Source organism: Pungitius pungitius, chromosome 13 (assembly GCF_949316345.1).
Source record: "Pungitius pungitius chromosome 13, fPunPun2.1, whole genome shotgun sequence".
Lineage (NCBI taxonomy): Eukaryota > Metazoa > Chordata > Actinopteri > Perciformes > Gasterosteidae > Pungitius > Pungitius pungitius.
In genome coordinates, this window is record NC_084912.1 from 7412351 (window position 1) to 7430952 (window position 18602).

The 18602-nt window shown below is 45.8% G+C and overlaps 1 protein-coding gene across 1 annotated transcript in view; it reads left to right on the top strand.

Moving 5' to 3' along the window:
* Positions 1-17761, top strand: part of lrmda (leucine rich melanocyte differentiation associated) — a 171676-nt gene extending 153915 nt beyond the window's left edge. Inside the window, exon 7 of the mRNA XM_037465442.2 lies at positions 15988-17761. Coding sequence (XP_037321339.1) covers positions 15988-16067 — 80 coding nt within the window. The 3' untranslated portion in view covers positions 16068-17761. The remainder of the gene's footprint in view (positions 1-15987) is intronic.
* Positions 17762-18602: the final 841 nt, after the last annotated feature.

An 18602-nucleotide genomic window follows, 5' to 3' on the forward strand; every position in this document is an offset into this window, starting at 1 on the left:
AAATCTAGTAGTCATGAATGGAGTCCCAGCCCAAAGTGGGTCTTCTTGAAGACTCGCCTTGTACCATAGGATTAGGCCACAGCCAATGGAATGTAAACATTGTGCTGCTTTTTTTTTTATTACCAGCGTGTCATTTTTCTAGGATTCAAATGTTTATTCCATAGATCTCATTACACTTGTTGTTTAGAAGTATGAGAAAAGATGCTCTAGACTTGATTGATATCTATGTACACGCATGAGATTTAATGAAATACCATTCATTTCTGTATAGTTCAATAGCTATACTAAGCACTACTTACTACATTTGTTTACAGACGTCAGTTTAAATTTGAAGAGGCCATCCCTCAGCCCCCGACAGCGGTAAATGAAAGGGATGTATTAGTCCGTGTCGAGTAAACAGATGAGCAGAAATGCCTGAAGTTTGCCTCAGTTTGAGCCGTGGGCCCTTTTAATCTTGATGTTCTGGGCCTGCTTCCAGCTACTTTGCATGTATGTATCTTAAACGGTGCACAACTCTTATTAAAATCCCAGGAGGAAAGCTGCCACCAATGCAAAAAAAGAAACGGAGAAATTTCCTTCCTGATGACACCCATGGGGTGTCACAGTTTTTGCTTTCATTACTTGTTGGGGTGATCCGCACAGCAAACCCTGCTACATTCCCCATTGCTCCCATACACCCCCCCCATCCCCTCCCCCCTCAAAAAAAAAGAAATTGGAGCAATGGGAACAGATCCAAACTAAGAGTAAACTGCTTTATAGTTGCTGCACAACAAATAAACAAACATCTGGAAGCATTCAGAGCAGCCCATTAGAAGGGCTCTGGGCTTTGCCAAAAAGGGGTAAATGATGAGGAATGGGCTGTCGAAAGGCTGGCGGAGACAGGGGAGAGGCCAGATGACGGAGCTGTGGGTGCTAAGCGCTGCCTTTTAGAGCTCAGCTGGGCTCAGAAAGATCTACACCTGCTGCTTTCTCCTCCCCTCCGTTCCTCCACCAGACATCTGGATGGGATACATGACTAATGGATGACTAAACTGGTAGTTTTAAAACTTAGCTCTCGTCATTGTGAAGGGAAAGGTTGCCTGTCTGAATGATGACTTCGTGTTCCTTTGCACAATGCACCTAGAAAAACTAAAAGTGTGTTTTGACGATTTTAAATTACAATGTTAGTTTTGTGTTGCTTGATTAATAACTAGAGCCGATTACATTGTTCATAAGGGAAGTGATAAGATGCTGTTGTCTATACAGATAAGAACTTTTCATGAAGTCCTGTTATTTACAGTGAGCATGTGCTTCTGGTTACGGAATATTTTGGTAAATGCATTAATACGGTTACCTCATACATCTGTTTGTTCTCTTCAGAGTGGTTTTCCCTGCTTATCTTGCTATCATCATATTTTCAGATGTCACTCTGAAATATGCAGGATGAACGAACCGAAACTCTCGCCTCTCGGCTGACAATCTGGTTTGCACTGCCTCGGGATGCTCCATGAGTATTGAAATGTCCCCTCCCGGGAAGGTGGTGAGAAAAGACAGAGCACCTTTTGACGTTCCCCATTAGACACACGTACGTGCTCTGCAAGACATTTCACTCAGCCTCGTAACGATTAGAACAGCAGCATCTGCCCCCCCCCGACAAACATCCCTCCGAAATGCAACGACTTGCACTGGCCCCAACACCACTGAACCGGGCCATATGGAAGGAACAAAGTGCCAGCTTTTCCTCCGCACTAGTCCAGAGTCCCCCCCCCCGCGCAGCACCGCTCTCTGTAAACTACAACGCCATGTGTTCAACATGGAGAAATGACGGATGGCGAGGCGTTTCATAGAGAGCGGTGTGCACGGATCCCTCTGCCACGAGCGTGTGTTCAGTGAGCCTCTGATCCAGGCTCCACGAGGTGAATCGACAAAGTCAAGACAAGGACTTCTTCCTTGGCACACAGTTTATAAAAGTGTTTCCCAAGCACTCGTCACGGCACGGAGATTGAATTTCGATGCAGTGTTTGCCAGTTTGTGAGCTGATAAAGTATCCAAGATCGGCTTCTTATAGACGTGTAAAATTGTCCTCTACATAGAACCACAGAATGGAAAAAGTACAATATATGGTCTCATTTGTCAGTACTTGGATTTTTATATAACATGAAAAAACTCAGTAGTAGTTTGGAAAGTTCCTACACTGTATTTAATCGTAGTCACTTTATACTCCACTTTTAAGTTCATTACAAATATTTAGTAGCTTGTCAACATTATATAGTGTATATACGATTTATATATTTAAATGATTTAAGTTAAATTTAGAAAGCTTGAATAGTGAATAATAAAATAAGTCAAATACAGACTATAATAAAATTAATAAAATTAATTCAAACAATAAAAAATACTATACATAATACGGTAATTCACTTGTATTTACTACGTGTATGAGTGTGGTGGCCACTTCCCTTTTATTACTTGTTAATCCTCTTCCACATACCTTTTTGTAACCCAGACTTGTTTTGAAAGAACAAGGACCCGAGAACACATGCAGGCCCATCCCTCTACTCCTCTGCAAGGTGGCCCCCGCCGTACATCACGGCGCCGTGTACCCTCCCCGTGTACGCCAACAGGCTTCATGTCCTTTATGCCAGGAGGATGATTTGAGATTATTCCTCCCCGGAGTAGATTGGCTCGGCGACATGAATTTCCATTAAAGCCGCCCTATGGAGACGGATGAGGGGAGATGGGACGAGGCGAAACTGCTCCTGCCATCCGTTACGCCGAGACCGCACGAAACGCGGCGCCGTCCGCGTCCACGAGTGATGAGAGCTCATTTTCTGGAGGCGGGCCTGTGCTTTTTATTACTTCCCCCGGCAATCGGCCCGGCGCTTTTCCTCGTTCAGAAGCGTGGCGAGATTAAAATGCCAGGGTAACCTCCTCAACTTCCACGAGGGGCCTAACGGCCGAACTGTAACGTAAACTGCTTTTGAGAAAGCTGGCCCGTCACCAGGTGTCATTATCTCTCCGCCATTAGACGCTACTCCGCTCACGCTGGGGTTTTGGGGGGGGGGGGGGGGAATGTCAGGGACACTTTTGTTTTTTCACGTTGCTGTTTGATGTTGCTGACATAGTCTCCCTGAGTGAGTTCCCAAAACTGATGTCTGACGTATGCAGCAAAAACTTAAAGGGGAAAGATGTGGCTGTCGGTTTTTGAGCCTTTTCACGGTTATTTGTCTCTTAGTTTGTCTTACTAGTGGAGTAAAAGTAAGTATTTATCTCTCTGCTTTAAAGTTTAAAGTGTGCTGGAAGTGTTTTGACTGAAGTTATCCAAATGTCATTATGATGATCACGTAGATTCAATTAGACATTTTCAATGTAAACGTTATCCATCTGGAGGCTGCATACACATTTACATACACGTTTAATGCTGCAGTTACACTTACATTACTCTACTTTAGGGTTTGAACACCGAGTCTGAGAGCAAAACATTTCAACTTCTACATCCATCAGCGCTGAAATACGATGATTGCAAACTTTGAAACCATTTTCCATTTTCTATGTTGCCTACTAAATCTTGACTGTCCCATTGAAGCACAGACAAGCCCGTTATTTATGATGACACAAACCCAGCTGGACAAACTCTTTGAACCTCGCTCAGGCACAAAGACGTTTGAGGCAATACGTTGGCATCGACTTCAGACGTGTCAAATCCGACAGACGTGACACTCTGTGCCCAGTTGAGCCCGATTCAGGTCGGAAAAAAAACGTCGGTCTACTTTCTATTTGCGCCTCGCTCATTCTGGAGAAGCAAACATAAATCACCCAAAGTAGATGGGTCTCACGGTTTTAATCAGCGCCGGAATTGGTATTGCTAATGCAGCCATGCAATCACTCATTTTCCACTGTGGTTTGTTGTTGCGGTTTTGGGAAACCTAGAGGCCGCCCCGTGTTTTCCAGCCATGCTTTCAGTTAAAAGTCGGAGCAGGTTTTTTTTTTGTGGCCTTTATGGATTCCAAAGGTGGGAGTCCATCATAATAATTCAGGATGGGGGTTGGCTGCCAGATGGTTTTGGATATTTTTACAGCAGGATGGATGTGGAGTTCACCGGTTTCTGTGTCAGTACCCTTTGAAACAAATTGCTGGGTGAGCAGGCTGAGTCTGCCTGTGTGAGGGCGCTTGCTACTCGTCATTCTGATGAATAGCTCCCAACGCGCCGGCAGATGCTGGACAACTCCTCATACTAAAGGGGACATGATCAGACCTCGATATGTCATTGTAGCTTTATAATTACTGCGTGTTACACAGGGATGTTTACACAGCGATTCAGACTGTTGCATATTTTAGATTGTATGATATAGCAAGTTAACGCATTGAGATTAAATACCTGCTGAACACATTTGGCTTGTTGTTTTCATGATGGGTCATACGTCTTAATCGGGGCGTTTTCAATACATTATATTTTTGGAGCAAACTGTAGTCTGTAATTACAGGATAACTGATCTGACATCATTCAAGATGAAGAAGATGTTTGTGAGATATACTTTAATTCTAGTCTGGTTAATGGCTCCAACGAATTAGATTCCACTTCAGTTGGTGGACAGTTCATCGTTCTGCACGGATACCCAGCTGTGGTAAACTTATCTGTAAGACGCTATACATGCCATGGACTCTCCGATATAGAGAGGAAAAAAGTGATAATTAAATAAAGCGTTGTCCTGATAGCAGACTGCGGCAATCAATCACTGAAACATTCCCTGTTGAACCATGTAGTACACTGTATAAACAGGACAGATGTTGCATTGAACAATTATAGAAATGTTGGGGCTTTTGAGTCATTCATGATTACTTTGTTAATGAAATTTAATATCAAATGGATTTTAGCAAAATAATTGGTTTCTTCCGTCGAGCTGCTGCACTCCCTTGATACGCGGCAGTGCTGCTCCAATCTGCGTTGCCTCGAGGCTTTGATAAACTCTACGTTCTCAAGCGAGTCGACAATGTCTGGAGCCCGAGATTTATTTATTTTAAGCAACACGGGAGTATTTGAAGATAAATGTACATGAATGATATTAACGCACACACTGTGTACATGTAAAGCGCAGTCCGTTTAAAGTGATCTTTTAAAGTGGTCGTAGGTCCTTAAACCTCTAACGCACACACACGGAAACACACTCATTTGCAGGTGTCCTCAATGCTCCAAAGCTATTGTGGCGGAAAGAGCAAAACTCATCTGTCAATTACGGTAAGCTCCGTTGGGCCGTTGTCTAAACTGTTTTTCTCACTCACCGGTGGATCCAGTGATTTATTGTCAGCTGCCTAGACATCAATATACAATTTGGAGACACTAAGATGCGATGTCTGAACACAGACTGTTGTCAGAGTATCAGCATAGCTCACATTAAGCACCGTATAGAATATTCATTGCATCGGTCAGTGTGAAAGCCTTGGTCGGATTTGCTCCTTGTAAACAGAAGAGAAGGCTATTAGCCAATATGCTGGGATTCCAGTGCTATAGATCTGGCCTCCTGTGCACTTCGCATTTGCTTTCCATCTGAACGAACAATGCACAAGCCGCCCCCCAAAAACACAGACCCAGTGTGGCGGATTTGTGTGTCAACTTCCCTCCCATTAGTTTAACTAGATACGAGTCACTGATCACAGTGAATTTGTGAAACTGACATTAATTTATTCTCTCTAAAATATGAAGGGGCGCTAGGAAGTAGCAGGTATTTCATGTTTGTAGTGGCATCAACATTCTAGCTCAACCAATGAAAAGAGCAAGGTCACTGTAATGCAAGGAGGACCAAAACAACCTTTTAATCAGTCACTTTGATTTGCCAAAGCTGCTTCATACAGATGCAGCAGGTTTCTTTGTCACGATAATTGGAGGAGACACGTTATTTCAACATCATTATTTAATTTGCAGATAGTTTCTGGCACGGTGTGTCGCTCCAGCGCAAGTGGATTGGATTGACTGAGTCATTTTGGTCAAACACATGAATCTATCCCAGATTGTTGTGATTTAAAAGGCTGTTTGCTTCATTCTGCTCCCTCAGGACAAGAGTGTACTCCAAACTAAACCTTCAGAATTGGTAACCATCAAATCATATCCTCTCTGCTCAGAGAGATGTAATTATTTGATTGTTGAGGTTGTTATGCACTGCTGTAATAAATGTGTTTCACTACCAAACGCAGAGGGAAAATCCCAGTAAACAATTCATTTTTTAAACTGAAAACTTTTCCATTATTTGTATTGCTGAGTGCCTGGAGACCCTCAAAAGAAAGCTAAAATATGTCTGTCCATTTGACACCATTAGCGAGTGTTAACACGTGACCCTTGGCAGTTTGCAAACTGCTGCACACCATTTCGGGCATCCTCTGCAGCAGCAGCTCTGAACCAAGCTTTGGGACGGTTGTACAACAGAAGCAGACGAAGAGGGCATGATTTTGGATGAAGTGGAATGAACACGTCCACATGTCTGGCAGCGGGATTCTTTGTTTTGCGCGTTGTGACCCTGAGTTGGAATATCCCAGGGCTAGCCAAGGGTTTGTTTCGTGCCCTTTCGATTTACTTCCGTTCAGATTAAAATAACGACTTGGTTGCATTTATTTTCCTTTGCACTGTACCCTCGTGGTAGAGACGGAATACATTTTTCTTGGGAGAACCTCTGCTGTAGACTGTGTTGCACCATTGTAGCGGGCAGTAGATAGTAATATTAATATTAAGGTAACCTTGGGAGAGAAGCGATAACACCACCCTGGGCATCTTTCCTTCCTGCCATCACTAACCCATTGTGACATTTTGGCCGAGGAACTGTTCAAGCTACAGCACTAACAGCTTATTTTCACTTTTCATGCTATACTTGAAGCGACGGTTACTTTTTAAAATAGCTTCCATGGTCAGCTTGTGTTGTGATATACCGTTTAGACTATGCCGAATCCTCACAAATACAACTTTATTACTGGGGTAATGTGCAGTCAATAATATTTGGCTTCATTAATTCCCTTGCCCTGCGATGACACCCATCCCCCCCCTTTTCAGGTTTCAAATCTCATCCCCCTTATCCTCCGTACCTCAGCTGTGGCTCAACCAAGCAGCCAAGCAGATAATACGCTCTGAGCTCTGAAACATGTACCATTATAATTAGCTTTGTCAGGTCCTAGCCCCTACAACACTCATGCAGATAATATGATAATATGTCTTCATAACCGGCTGACCTTACATGCTCAATATTTCTCCTCTTATGAAGATTACATGTCAATAAAGTAATTGAGTCCCAGGGTGTGTGGCAAGTGAAGATTTAGGTTATTGGACTTTTCGGGGGCAGTGATGTACGAGCGTTATTATTCTACCTGTCAGGAGATGTGCAGGGGGGCTGAGGACAGTCCGAGAGTGTCCGGGGGTGGGGAAGAGAGGGGGGGGGGGGCGGCGGGGGGGCACAGAAAGACATGTGTGAGTCAAAGAGAGACACAGAAAAGGTAGAGTGAGGGAGAGACGGAAATGACGATGGAAGACCGGGGAGAGCAGTAGAGGCAAAGCCATCTCTCACAAGGAGGAGCAGGTCCACAGTTAATCATTCCCTCATAGCTCCATCTCTCTGTCCCCGCCCTCACTCCCTCACTCTCTCACTCTCTGCATGTCACATTAATTAAGAGAAGTAGAGGTACAGTGGAGCCAAAAAACAAATGTGACACACATTGGTTTTCAGGCAGGCTAAATGCTGTATTCTGTCGACGTTTTCTGTAAATGATTCAGATCTATTTCTGATTTTAATATCTATAAGAAACACACAATAATCAACATGTATGTAAGTGTGGCTGTTCTACCCATTAGACAGTAAGCTCATTGTAATTACATTAACATGTTCATCTTGAATAAAATAAACAACAACAACAAAACAATATGCACTTGGGTTTATTTTTTTTGTATAACCCTATAATTTCTCTTGCCACATATAGTGGCAAATTGTTCTAAATGCCGTATGTCAAGGCACCGTTTTGTCCGTCATCATTTGACTGTCAGCGCTAGAGACGGAGGAAATGGGATGTGAAAATGAGTGTTGTCGATTTGAGGTCCACCAAGGAAGGTTACACACATTTTCAGCTGTGAGAGAGACAGAAGAAGCAGGGGGACACGCAAAGGCAGGGCGGGCGAGCAATGTTAAAGGATATTTTACCACATCCTTTTGGATTAGGCCCGGAGATTGATATCTTCCAGTCAGATGAAGCCCTGACGTGAGTGATCCGGCCCCTCCGCCGTTGTGACACGCGGCTCTTGGGCCAACGCTCATCCGCGGGCCGATGGGCGCACCCTGCGCCACGAGGGCCCCGGCGAACACACCAACCCCCCCCCCCCCGTTCTCCGTCCGCCTCACTCTGCCATCTCTGTTCTTTTTTATTTCCAGTGCCCTTCTCCCCTTGTTTTCTGTCACCATGTCATGTCCAATCACCGTTTGGCTGGCCGGGGCGCTCAGTCGGGCGGGCGGGGAGCAGAAGCCCTAGGTGGAGAGCTGCCTAACAGGCGTCAGTATGGGCACTGAAATGACTCTAATAATGGGGTCCACGTGTGGCCCAGACAGGCCAGTCAGTTAGCGGGGGCCCAAGATGGGGAGTAATAAGTGTTTGATGTCTGCAGAGGGGGAGGGGAGGGGGGGGGGGGGGGGGGGGGGAGGAAGGAAGTGTGAAGGAGTACAGCCAACCCCTGGGCACTCCGGTCAGGCAGGTGCAGCCAGCCGCGGCGTCTGAGGGGAGTGACTGCGGCTTAGTATTGATACGCGCCACACCGGAGGTCACCGCGCTGTTTGTTTAAGCGAGAGTCTCGGAAGTGCTGGCAGCCGCGCGTGGCGATCGATGTCCAGCTTTGAGAAGACGACGACGACGACAACGACGACGCGGTGCTTCAGGCGAGCGCTTTATGGACAAAACATCAATTCCGTGTTTTGATGAAGAAAGGAGAATACGGTACAAGTGGCGCTTCCATGAATGCGCGAAAATAAAGAAGCAGTTCCATTTATGGCTAAATCCTCTGGACATCTTTTTGATGGAAATACCCACTGACAGGCGAGGTGCCGTCCCGTCCACTGATGCGTGAAGTCCGTCTCACGTCTGTGTAGTTGAGTTTAGTTAACGTGGCACTCGGTGAGTGACATTGCTCCAGAGCCGGCAAAACGCTGTCATCGTCACGTCATTTATCTTTTGCTTACCAACTTTTCAACGCGTTCCTCGCTGAACTCTTCTGTGCCCTCTAAGTATTACCGTTACGTCAACCCACCAACGCATTTTAAGGCCTGATATCAGAGGGAATAGGTCACCCAGCGCCATCCACTGATAAAGCCACTGCTGTCCTTTTCTAGTACGGCTATCTAGTAACAAGCTGCTTCCCTTTGAACAGTTTTATGTGGTTGTAATTGACCTGACAAAGGGGTTCATTATGCAGTCCCTTTCATGCTGTTTTGCCTGATAATTATTATTTAATGTGTTCGGATGGCGAGCATCATTAATTCATCCCTTCCTCCAATGTCAAAGAGATGAACAGTGAAGTTATCACTCTCTGGTGATTAATATTGTGCTCTTTTGTTATTGAATCCTGTCCCAGTGATTAAACCTTCATTGAGTGACTCACCAGCCGCCCTTATTAACGGCACCATTACTGAACACAGCCAAACCTATAATTGCGTTTTTCACTTTTTCTTTCTGTTTCGGTCAGAGGTTTCAACCACTTATCTGCGCTTTTCGTTTAATTAGAAATCCTGGGTATAATGAAGAACACAATCGATCAGTGTCAGGCCGTGTGTTGTGCACGCGTAGTGATTTGTGATCCACATGTTGACGGAGAAAATGAGCACTTATGATTACTGGCATCATTAGTGGTTGCATTTCCCCTTAAGGGTAGATGAACCCTTTGAATAACTCAGGGAGTAAATAACCACCCTGTCATTACTGTGCTTACAGGAGAGATTGGTTGCATGCACAGTGTTGTGTAGTGAGTTGCCGAGATGATATTGGACGCTTTGAGGAAGGCTGTCCAAGGAGATTTAGGACTGTTTCAGTCTCCCGCCTTGAGCAACTCTCCCGTTATCTGCCGACTCCAGAGCTACTGTAACCAGTATTCTCTCATGGTTCTTAGTGGAATAAATGTCACTGAAATTAATTTGACCATTTCTTTTTCATCAGACCCCCACCTATCCCCCCCCCCCCCCCCCAACGGTTATCTCTTGCTTCAGTCAAAATGTATTTGCCCCAGAATTCAATTTCCTTCCCATCCTCATAAGTTGGATGTACAAAGACTGATAGGCATTCGTCTGGTTAACTGTAATTCACCCATCAATGAATAATGCCACCGTCTATTTAAAGTGTTTGATTACAGCCATTTAGTGAGCTGACAGTGATTGAGTGTCATTTTTCAGAGGTGAACCAACGTTGGCAATAAGCTTGAAATATAATCGATACATAAAGTGTGCGATCCTTTGCGTGAGAAGCGCGGCGCAAAATCAACCCGGTATTGATCAGAGCTGGTTGAGCCACGACTCAGCAACCTCCCCCTGACAGCCAATCAGCCTGTGGCAATAGCAAATCAAGTCTCCGTCTCCCACTCACACACTCTTTCCCCTCTTTTGCAACCCGTTGGTCCTCTTTGTATGTTTATTTATTTTTTACCTGAGTCATGCACACAGTTACACAGCTCTACCCTGACCCTGAAGTGAAGCAAAAAAACACAGTGCATCACAGGGAGTTTGTTTGTATACACTTGTGCTAGCACTGTGATGGCGAAATATGATTATTATTATTATTTTTTAATTTTTTTTAATGGGCGTAGGACTAAACGCTGCTGACTGACGGGGAGAATACAACACGGCAGGCGAGCATTTGGAAAATCTGACGTCAGAGCCTCGTCAAATGTCAACAAAGAAGGCAACGGTTATGCTGTCTTTCTCTAAGCGTGACGGGCCGGCATGTCGCCGTGGAGGGTTTTGACCATTAGTGCAAATTACAATCAATTAGCAATTGATACCCAATAGTAGAGTATGCATTGCCTTTCAAATATTGCTATCAAATTGCACAACGTACTATCGATAAGACTGTATTTATTCACGCTGGGCATTTGCTGTCCCGCGCGCCTTGCAATGCACTCCAGGCTGGTTAGACCACTCTTTGTATTGCAGCCTGTCTAATCACTGCCTTCCTGCTCTCTGCCTTCTCCCCAGCCTCTGCCTGCTTGAAAAATGAGGCACATTTCCCTGATAGCCCGTGTGGAAGTGGAGAGTATAAATGGCTAATGAATTACAGATGAACATTGACGCAAATTAATCTTCCTGATGTCCCAGGGTTATATGGCAGCTATTTAAAAGTGGAATCAATACGCCCAAAGTTGAGAACATGCAGGCTCTGCAGTTGTTGGGGCCGCAGTAAACAGCCAGGAAGAAAAACAAGGAAGGCCTGTGCTCAGGGCATGCATCATAATGACAGCCATTTATGTTTAAATATATTTTATTTGGAGAGAACAGATGTGATTTTAATTTTCTAAGTTATAGGGAGGGGTTTAGTTTGAGACCCAGGAGAGACAGGTGACCCCCCCCACCCCCCCAGGCATAGAATAGTTAACTGATTTCTGGACTCTATGAGTAAATAGGGATGGATTTAGTTTCAAATTGTCATATTAAGCCCTCGTTTCTTGTGTGAGAAATGTGCATCATAAAAAATAAAAATGGTTCTCGTCTTTGTGCCATCAATGCGCTTTACTTCGGCGAGTTTCCCCTCGGCTCTATTTCGTTCAGAATTTGGTCCTAACATCTCCTTCACTCACTCTCTTATAACGATACCGAATCACTGAAAGTCTAAACATCATTCTTCCCGAAACAAAAGCATACCTTTCAAAGCAACCAAAAAAGGTCACGTGATGTAACGAAACGTTGTAAAACACAATGACGTGAAGTAAAATGACCTTCACAGTATATATAGCGGGCCAATGCTAAAGAATCGTTGAAGGTGACAAAACCTCATTTTAATCAGTAAAATGGAAAATCAGGAAAAACAAATAATAGAAAACCCTTCTTCTGGGCTGACGGATAAACAGATTGATTAGTTTCATATTCTTAAACACACTAACATACATAAAGCACCCCATTACTACCTCGAAACAATTTAACCTTCTCCGTGGCAATGTGTTGTGTGTGTGTGCCAGCTCGCCTATCAGTGGGCTGAATCACAGTCCACTGACTGTTGATATATGGGACTCAGGGGGGTCATCTATCTGCAGGGCTCCCTATAGAGAGGAGGTGGCGACTCCATCTTATGACGTTGGGCTGAACTGATAAAAGGACAGCCGGAGATGGATCGTGTCACAGCGGCCTACGCCCCCCCGAGCTCATAAGTCACTCGCGCACCAAGTCTTATGGATGCTTGCCCCCGGCTTCATCTGACCCCATCCCCCCACTGCCGGCAGTGTTATTTCAGCCCTTGGAGATAATACAGAAAGTGTAATTGACTTGTTAATTGGCTTTTTTTTATTTTTTTCCTCATTGCACTTTTTTCCCTGATGGATTGAAGCACTGATGGAATTGTCGGCTAAGTGGTCAAGTGGGACAGTTTGGCGGAGGAGGCAAAAATCAGCAAGTCAGAGAGTGTAAAAAAAAAAAAAAAAAAAGGGAATCAAAGACGGCAAATAAGAGAGCAAAGAGGGTAGAAAAAGATGGAGTGGAATCAGTTGAAAGGCGAGGCTAGATATGAAAGTACAAGATACTGGGAGTGGAGGGAGCGGATTCATGCTGAAAATAGATAACCATGATGTTAAAAGCTACATCCGTCGGATGTGTCTTTCTGTGACATATTGATGGCCCTTGAAAAGAGTCAAGCTGATTTTATGCAGGGAACAATCATTAAACCCACTCCATCTCCCTCCTCTCTCTCCCTTGTAAGTGTGTGTGTGTGTGTGGGTGTGTGGGTGTAGGTAAATGTGTGTGTGTCTGTGTGTGTGTGTGTGTGTGTGTGTGTGCGTGCTGATTTAATGCAGAGCTTTGAAGCAGACTTTGTGATTTATATGGCTTGGAATACCGAGTAGAAGCCCTCGTTTTTGTGCTTGACTTCCATTTTAAGGAATAACCTTAAAGAAAATCCACATTGACAAAGTATTCACCCGTTTCGATCTGTGCATTACATATACAGTACGTGAAAACAAAAACTTTTGTTACCATATGTGTCATATTTGAGCGCTGTGGAGGCTTTGTGCAGCTGGCTTACTCACACTGTGGCAGAAATGGCCCATCTAGCCCCCCCCCCTCCCCTCCCCCCCCTCCGCCCCCGCAGAGAGGACACATGCTTTGGGTAATCAGCTCTGAAAAGACTAGACTGCCTGAATACGAACCAGCACTGCAACGCTCACCCTGAGGAGGATGCAAGATACAGGCTCTACGGCCTTTTTAATAAAGACAACAGGGTCAGCCGCTCCCCTTAAAAGCAACACGGCGCCGCGTGACATATGCAGAACAGAGGCCCGGTTGTTCCTCCGCCAGGCCATGATGGAAACGGCGGCCTCTACATCGCTTTGTTAAGCTGTCATTTTAATGGCCGCTCCCACTGTTCTCACTGTGTGCGTTTTTTTTTTTTAAGTGTGTTATGGGTTTGCGATGCTTGTGGGTCGAGAATGTGGGTGTTGATTCACGTTCGCTCATCCATGGCTTGGGATACGGAGAGCGCATCGCGACTATTACCGGGTTCTGTACCGCTTGTTGTTAAGTATCAGATGATCAGGAGAAAACCCCACGAGCCTGAGGAGAGTGCGCTTTGGACTTGGTTATTCCCTTCCGTGTCTCCAACCACCCCATCTTTCTCTGGTTCCTCGCGTAATAAGAGCAAGCTCTCACTGTGATGGGAAATGCAGCGAGCTGCAATCTGTACATGGACAAAACACACGGCTTTTAATGTAGTGCCGCGGAATATCCAGAGCTCGCACTGAAATTTAAGAAACACTTTTATGAGCCACTTTTTCACCCACTGGGAAACGGACCTCGTCCCTGTTGTTGCTTTTTTTTCTTCTCCCTTTACCTTTCATTTACCCTTCCTTTTCTCGCTTGATCACAGTTATGGCTCCTTGTTTAAAAGAGCTGTTGTGGAGTCACAGGTCACACACCGCCAGAGCTTCGTGATTGGTGCCGGAGACTCTTCCCGAATGTGTCCCCTTCTCCAAATCCCTCTCAGTCCCCCACGGGGCCAGCGACGAGCTCAGCAGAGTGTGAAGACCTGAGGGGCCTTTGGCTTTAGTCCCTTCATCTGTGAAGGTTATCTCTGCAAGGCATTGGTTGCAACTTACAAAATAGATGCCCTGTAGGTAACGCCTTATAGGAGCCTTGGTTCCGGTACCTCGGCGGCGGGGGGGGGGGGGGGTAAATCTCTTTTAAAGAGAGCCAGCTTCTCGCCGGGTAAACTGTGACTATGCGAAGGGCCCGACGCCCATGTGATCGTAGCGCTGTGAGACACCCACGAGTCCCCGTGGTGTCGAGCCCACACGCTCCAGCCGCGGCACCCGCATCACCCGCTGGCGAATCGCGGCAGCTGGAACTCAACCCCGCCCCCCCCCACCTCCACAAACCTCCTCACTGTCACATATATGTACCCCTCGCACACCGGGGAGAGAGCAGGCAGCCATGGAACTGGTCCCGGATTTTATCTGAGGTGACAGCTCCTCACACTTGAGTGTTTGGATCACCTCAAGTATCTGGGCTATGAGGGGAAATGAGCACTGCTCCACTACAAAGTCCAGATTTAGATTGACTGAGCTTGTCCTCGGGCCTGTGGGCTGCTGCTGCTGCCGTACGGCTGCTCCGCCTGACAGAACACCCACTTCTGCTGCGAGGGACTGGTGTGTGCCTGTGTGTACGTCTGCGTACTGTATATGTGTGTGTGTGTGTGTGTGTGTGTGCGCGTGTGACTTGCGTAGAGCCTACTTTGAAGAGTCAGAGAGAGAGAGAGAGGGAGTGGGGGAACGAGAGCGATGTGTCAGGTTCGGTTAGAGTTGAGGGTGGCATCAGAATATGCTGGGTACTAATATGGCACCAGTATCTCTGTCCCTATCTCTGCTTTCTGTCACTTAGTTGCCATTCTCTCCCCGCCCATGACAATGTCTCTTTGGATTATGTGATTGGACTGTGTGCTTGGAGCACCCCCTCATCCCTCCGCGACACTGCCTCTCCCATAAGTCTCTCCTTCTTTCTCTGTCCCGGCCTCCCCCCACCACCCCCTTCCCTCCCCTCCTGCTATAATACACTTGATGTCTATTTAAAAAGCCCGGTGAAAGCTGTATCTGTTCGGCTGCCAGAGGATCATTGACAGCACTAATGCCACTTGTCCTTGCCTCATTTGGTGAGAGGTGACACCTAGCCGCGGCCCGCCACATTCATCAAGTGGCTGCGGGAGCGCTGTGACATCAAGAGTCGGAGCAGGCGCTCCACAGAGCTCGGCCATCTTGCATTCGTGGGTAGTGGTTTCGTAAATGACCTCACGTTGCTTAAACTTATCCGTTCCTACTGTTCATATTAAGGATGCAACTTTGCAGTTGGAAGATATTGCGTATAAGGCATGCAGTGCCGAGTTCTTCAGCGCCTCACTTATTTTTGTGTTTTATTGGCCTATTACCAGCACATACGCGCGCTTTGTGATGGGCCAGTGTGATTGTGTCTGTGTCGGAGAGGTTGGTGCCTGAGAGCTTGTTACTTTGCGGAAGCAACACTTACTGGTCTTGAACAAAATGTGCGTTCCTCCCAGCAACACCTCTCCTCCAATTCAGTCCAGTCCGGTCCAGCCATTTACAGCCTCTGCCCTGAGGAGTTTCTGCACAGGAGATAACGAACATGGTTTTATGCTCATTCAAAGGGAACGTCTGTGTCCTTTAGGGTCTCACAGAAAAGAAAAGTCAATGCATTCCAATTGATTTTTGAGTGTTGAATGTTTCATGTTTTCGGGTTTCATTTTTAGGGACTACAAGCATGACCTTCACCTCGAGTCTCTCTCACTCTGTTTTAGGGGTATTTGCCAAGTGTCGCTACATCTACTATGGCAAGCACTCGGAAGGCAACAGATTCATCCGAAACGACCAACTCTGATGGACAGCTGGTCAGGAAAAAAAATAAGAGGGACATGAGTGACAAGGAGCGCTTCCAGAGTGAAAGAGGATCAAATCAATCTTGGGATGCAGCCACTCGATCTCCCGCTGGAAAAATTATTTGTAACTTCATCAAAAGAATCTGCTATGTAAGGGAAATGTTAGTTTTCCATAGTTCCGGCCTCTTCTGCTGTGGTTGGTCCGCCTCTGCCTCCCAACTTCCAGCTCCGAGTCAGAGATGACACTCGCACTGACGCGATTGCCTCCGAGCATCGGCAACTGTACAGGGCCAGACACACACACCACACACACACACACACACACAGACACACACGCAAGGTCTCTCTCTTCTCTGTTCCCTTACACACAGTCAGTGACAAACACAGCCTTCCAATTGCACCAGTTTCTTTGACAGCCATGATGGATCACCCGTCACGTACCGCCACTAATCAAGGGTGAAAGGGGTGATGGTCACACGCACACACACACGCACACACACACACACCTGGGGTCTGACATGACATGCACTCTCTCTCTCTCTCTTTCTTGTCTTTCTCACACGAGCACACAAAAAAATACAACATATACCTGCTGATTAAAACACTGAGACAATGCCAGGTTTGACAGAAAAACGTAAAAAGATTGCCTGAAGCGAGCTCAGTGTATCTTGTTTAGTTTTTGTCAGACAACAAAATGCGTTTTCTTCTTGTGTTTGAATGAATTTTGTCTTTGTGTCTCTAAAGAAATCGTCTGATGTGTTTTTCATATCTGAGTACAAGTGAGTTTGTGTTTATCAAATGCAGCTTTTAGTGTAAAAAAAAAAAAAAACTATTTTTTATAAAGATCAGTATGCCAGTATTCAGGTATATCATTATGTGGCCATTTTCATGTTGTTTTGCCTTTTCCCACATTGTGTCTTTGACCAGTTTAAATAATATTATTTTATTTTCTTTCATTACAGTATTTTAATACATTGCAAACAAAGAATAATACCTAGTCTTTAAAAAGTTGTTTTGAATGGAATATTGTCTCTCTCTTGAAGGTTTTTTTATGTTCATATTTTATATTTGTCTCCTCACTATAGTGTTACAGTGCAAGGTGAGTGTGTATGTAAAATGTGTTTATTATGACTTGGTTAACCTTACAAATCAAACGTTTTCACAAAAATGTCATTTTTCTGACAGGAATCTTTCTTTCATGACTAAAATGGTTTGTCTAACATTTGACATTCCACCTTTCCATCATTTACTGTGTGTGCAAATGTCCATCCCATTCATATTTTATCCTGTCTAGAACCTACTGAGCCATTGTGAGATGATTGCAACCTCAAAAGTGGTTCTAAAGATTTTCCCTGACTTCACATCTCGGCTAAAGTTATGAAGCCTAAAAAATAAAATGTCGTGCTCCTTTTTAAAGGTGAAGTAGCTGGAGATCATCAGATGTTTGCTGTACGTGTAGTTTGGATTTGAAACGTTGCGCTTCAGTCCTACACGTCAATCATCCACAGGCCAATAAAAAAAAGGTCACAGATAGCCTCGTGCAGTGTTTGTTCACTGTGTCTGTTTATTTCTTGTTTCTATTTCGCGTGGACGTGAAAGTCCTGCGTGTTTCGCTCTCCCGAGCTCGTACCCCCTTCCTAGGGGACCGTGTGACCATATTCCAGCCGGCGCGCCGCTCAGGAGCCTGGTCACTAGTGCCGACGTTTCAAAATGACAAGGTTTATTTGTCTGTGTTTTGATATGCTCACAGGAAACCGGGGCTGACAGCCGGAGGAGGTAGCAAGAGCGGAGCCACAACAAGTCCCCCCCCCACACCCCCGCCCCCCCCCCCCCTCCAACGCGACACAAAATGTCATCCTTCCCCTGGCTGCAGCGCGCACCCAGCCATCCTGCTGAAAAGAGCAGACATTTAAAACTTTGTGACATGTGTCACAGGCGCTGCCATTGAGCCAGTGCCGCTGACAGAGCTGGAATTGACAGGCTCCGAGCCACCGGAGCTGGCTGGGGGGACACACCGAGTTTGCTGTGTGTCACTTCTCATCGTCGTCAGGGACGTATCCCGAGCTGCCACACCAACACAAACCGCGCCGCCGGATGGGCGTGGAGTGCAGTGCGCCGGAGCAGGTTGACACGCGCTTGACGGGCACCTCTGTGCATGCAAGGGGATGAACGGAAGGCCTTGCAACACACGGACGGTAAATTAATCAAGGTGCAGGCCGCAACCACCGACTTGCAGGCGAGGCCCCCCCCCCCCCCCCCCCCTCGTTGACCCGCCGCTCGTACTTGGGAAGGTCCTGGCTGAACGCAGCAGATGGGTGACGTTCTAGTGCAGTGGCCATGAACTTACATGTTTTCTATATCCAATGCTTTGAGCTTATTTCCGACTTTTGCAGTGTCTTGAAAATTCAATGCAAATGGGACATTGTAAACATGGGGAACCATTTTGAAATTTGATTTCACACAACGCACGCATCTTAATCATGTTTAAATATGCAGCACATTCCTACGGTAAATGTGGTAAAAGTTATACTATAGAT